We start from the raw sequence: 2,377 nt of genomic DNA on the forward strand, positions 1-2,377 counted from the left end.
CTCAATCAGAAGCAGAAACCTGTCATCGAACCACCATCTCAATCTGACGTTGAGGACTTTTGGAGGAGCATACTTGAAGATGGCAGGCATCACAACACTGAGGCCGCTTGGATCCAACGAGAAGTCGATGCAAATGCAAAAATCAGGCCTGAAAAATGGAAAGACTTCTCTGCTGTGGAGATCAAGAAGATCGTAAAAAATCTCCAAAACTGGAAGGCCCCTGGCCCAGATAAAGTCCATAACTTCTGGGTCAAGCACTTTAATGCCGTGCACGAACAACTAGCACGAGCACTTAGTGAGGTCACCAGAGACCCAAGTATTCTACCAGACTGGTTCACCACAGGAGTGACGTTCCTACTCACAAAAGGCAAGAACACAAAGGACCCAAAGAACTATCGTCCGATAACTTGCCTCCTAACAATGTATAAGGTGCTAACCGCTTTGATCTCTGAGAGGATGTACGCCCATCTGCTTGGCAACGACGTCCTGCCAACCGAGCAGAAGGGAGGCAGGAAAGCAACGCGAGGATGCAAAGATCAACTCCTCGTCGACAAAGTGGTCATAGAGGACGCGAAGAGAGGCAAACGCAACCACAGCATGGCTTGGATAGACTACAAGAAAGCCTACGATAGCGTTCCGCACAGTTGGATCATTGCAGCTATGAAGATCTACGGAACCTGCCCGACCATCGTCAAGTTCCTGGAAGCAGCAATGAAGGAGTGAAACACCGAGATGCAGCTATATCACTCAGGCAGCTGCATTAAAACTGGTAGAATTGCCATCAAAAGAGGAATTTTCCAAGGCGACTCCTTGTCGCCACTGCTATTTTGTTTGTCGCTGGTTCCCCTGACCAACATACTAACTAGCGACAACCTAGGATATGTAATGCACAAAGAGCACAGAGTCAGCCACCTACTATACATGGATGACTTGAAGCTCTTCGCAAAGGATGACGGTCAACTGGATCAAGAGCTCGGCATAGTCAAGACATTCAGCGATGACATTCAGATGGAGTTCGGACTTGAGAAGTGTTCTAAAGCAACTATCAGGAAAGGCAAACTTGTATCAGGGCCAAACGCTAAGCTGAAGGTCGAAACCGAGATCCGGAACCTTGATCAGGAAGAAGTCTACAAGTACCTCGGAGTAGACCAGAGCGACGGAATACAGCACAGTCTCATGAAGGAGAAGATCCGGAAAGAGTATTACCGTCGGGTCAGACTCATCCTCGACACTGAACTTAACGCCAAGAACAAGATGCACGCAATAAACAGCTTAGCCGTGCCAGTGCCGCAGTACAGCTTTGGGATCATCGACTGGAGAGAAATAGAGATCCAGGAAATGGACAGGAAGACCCGGAAACTACTAACAAAGTACGGAGTCCTGCATCCGAAGGCTGACAAAGACCGCATCTATATCCCTAGAAGCAGTGGTGGCCGTGGACTCATCGAGCTGGAAAGTGCATACAAGAGCGCGATCGTCGGCCTAAGCGAGTACATCAAGCGAGGAGATGACAAGTATACCAGACTCGTAAAGAGACATGAATCAGAGAAGAGGAAATACTCTCTTGTCAACAAAGGCGATGAATTCAAGAAGAAGTATATACCGCCCCAGCCGGGAGCCCAGTCAACACAGCCAAGTTTGCAAACCATCAAGCAACAGATGAAGGAAGCATTGGCTGACGAGAAAATCAACACCTACTCGTCGAAGCCTCTCCACGGTCAATTCTACAGTCAAACATTTGAGAATTACGTAGTTAGAAAATTGACCTTTGGATGGCTTCGGAGCTCTGGGCTCAATGGACAGACAGAGAGTCTCCTTACGGCAGCACAAGATCAGGCGCTGAACACCAGATACCATCAGAGGAAGATCTTGAAGATGGAGGTGGACAGCAAATGCAGACTTTGCCAGCAGCAAGAAGAGCATGTCAGCCACATAGTTGCTGGCTGCTCGGTACAAGTGCTAAATGAGTACACCCATAGGCACAACCGGATAGCTAGCTACCTGCACTGGTCAATTCTAAGAGAGATTGGCCTCCCTGCATCTGATCAGTGGTACGAGCATCAGCCGGAAAAAGTCGTTGAAACAGAGACAATCACTGTGATGTACGACATACCTGTTAACACAGATCGGACCATTGGAGCCAATCGACCGGACATCATCTTCCACGACAAGGTCAAGAAAAGATGTCTATTGATTGACGTGGCAGTGCCAAATGATGCGAATGTATCGTCCAAAGAAGCAGAAAAGATTAGCAAATACAAGGACCTGGAGATCGAGATTTCGCGCATGTGGCACACTAAGACCCACGTGATACCGGTCGTAGTCGGAGCATTGGGAACCGCCCGACTTGGTCTCCAGAAATACCTCGATGAAATAC

The 2,377-nt window shown here is 48.3% G+C and overlaps 1 protein-coding gene across 1 annotated transcript in view; it reads left to right on the plus strand.

Annotated features, from left to right (window-relative positions):
* The first annotated feature begins 732 nt into the window (after positions 1 to 732).
* The window catches only part of LOC125047112, a 7,082-nt gene continuing 5,437 nt past the window's right edge, over positions 733 to 2,377 (plus strand). Inside the window, exon 1 of the mRNA XM_047645221.1 lies at positions 733 to 2,307. Within this exon, the coding sequence (XP_047501177.1) occupies positions 733 to 2,307 (1,575 nt within the window). The remainder of the gene's footprint in view (positions 2,308 to 2,377) is intronic.

The sequence above is a fragment of the Penaeus chinensis genome, chromosome 40 (assembly GCF_019202785.1).
Source record: "Penaeus chinensis breed Huanghai No. 1 chromosome 40, ASM1920278v2, whole genome shotgun sequence".
Lineage (NCBI taxonomy): Eukaryota > Metazoa > Arthropoda > Malacostraca > Decapoda > Penaeidae > Penaeus > Penaeus chinensis.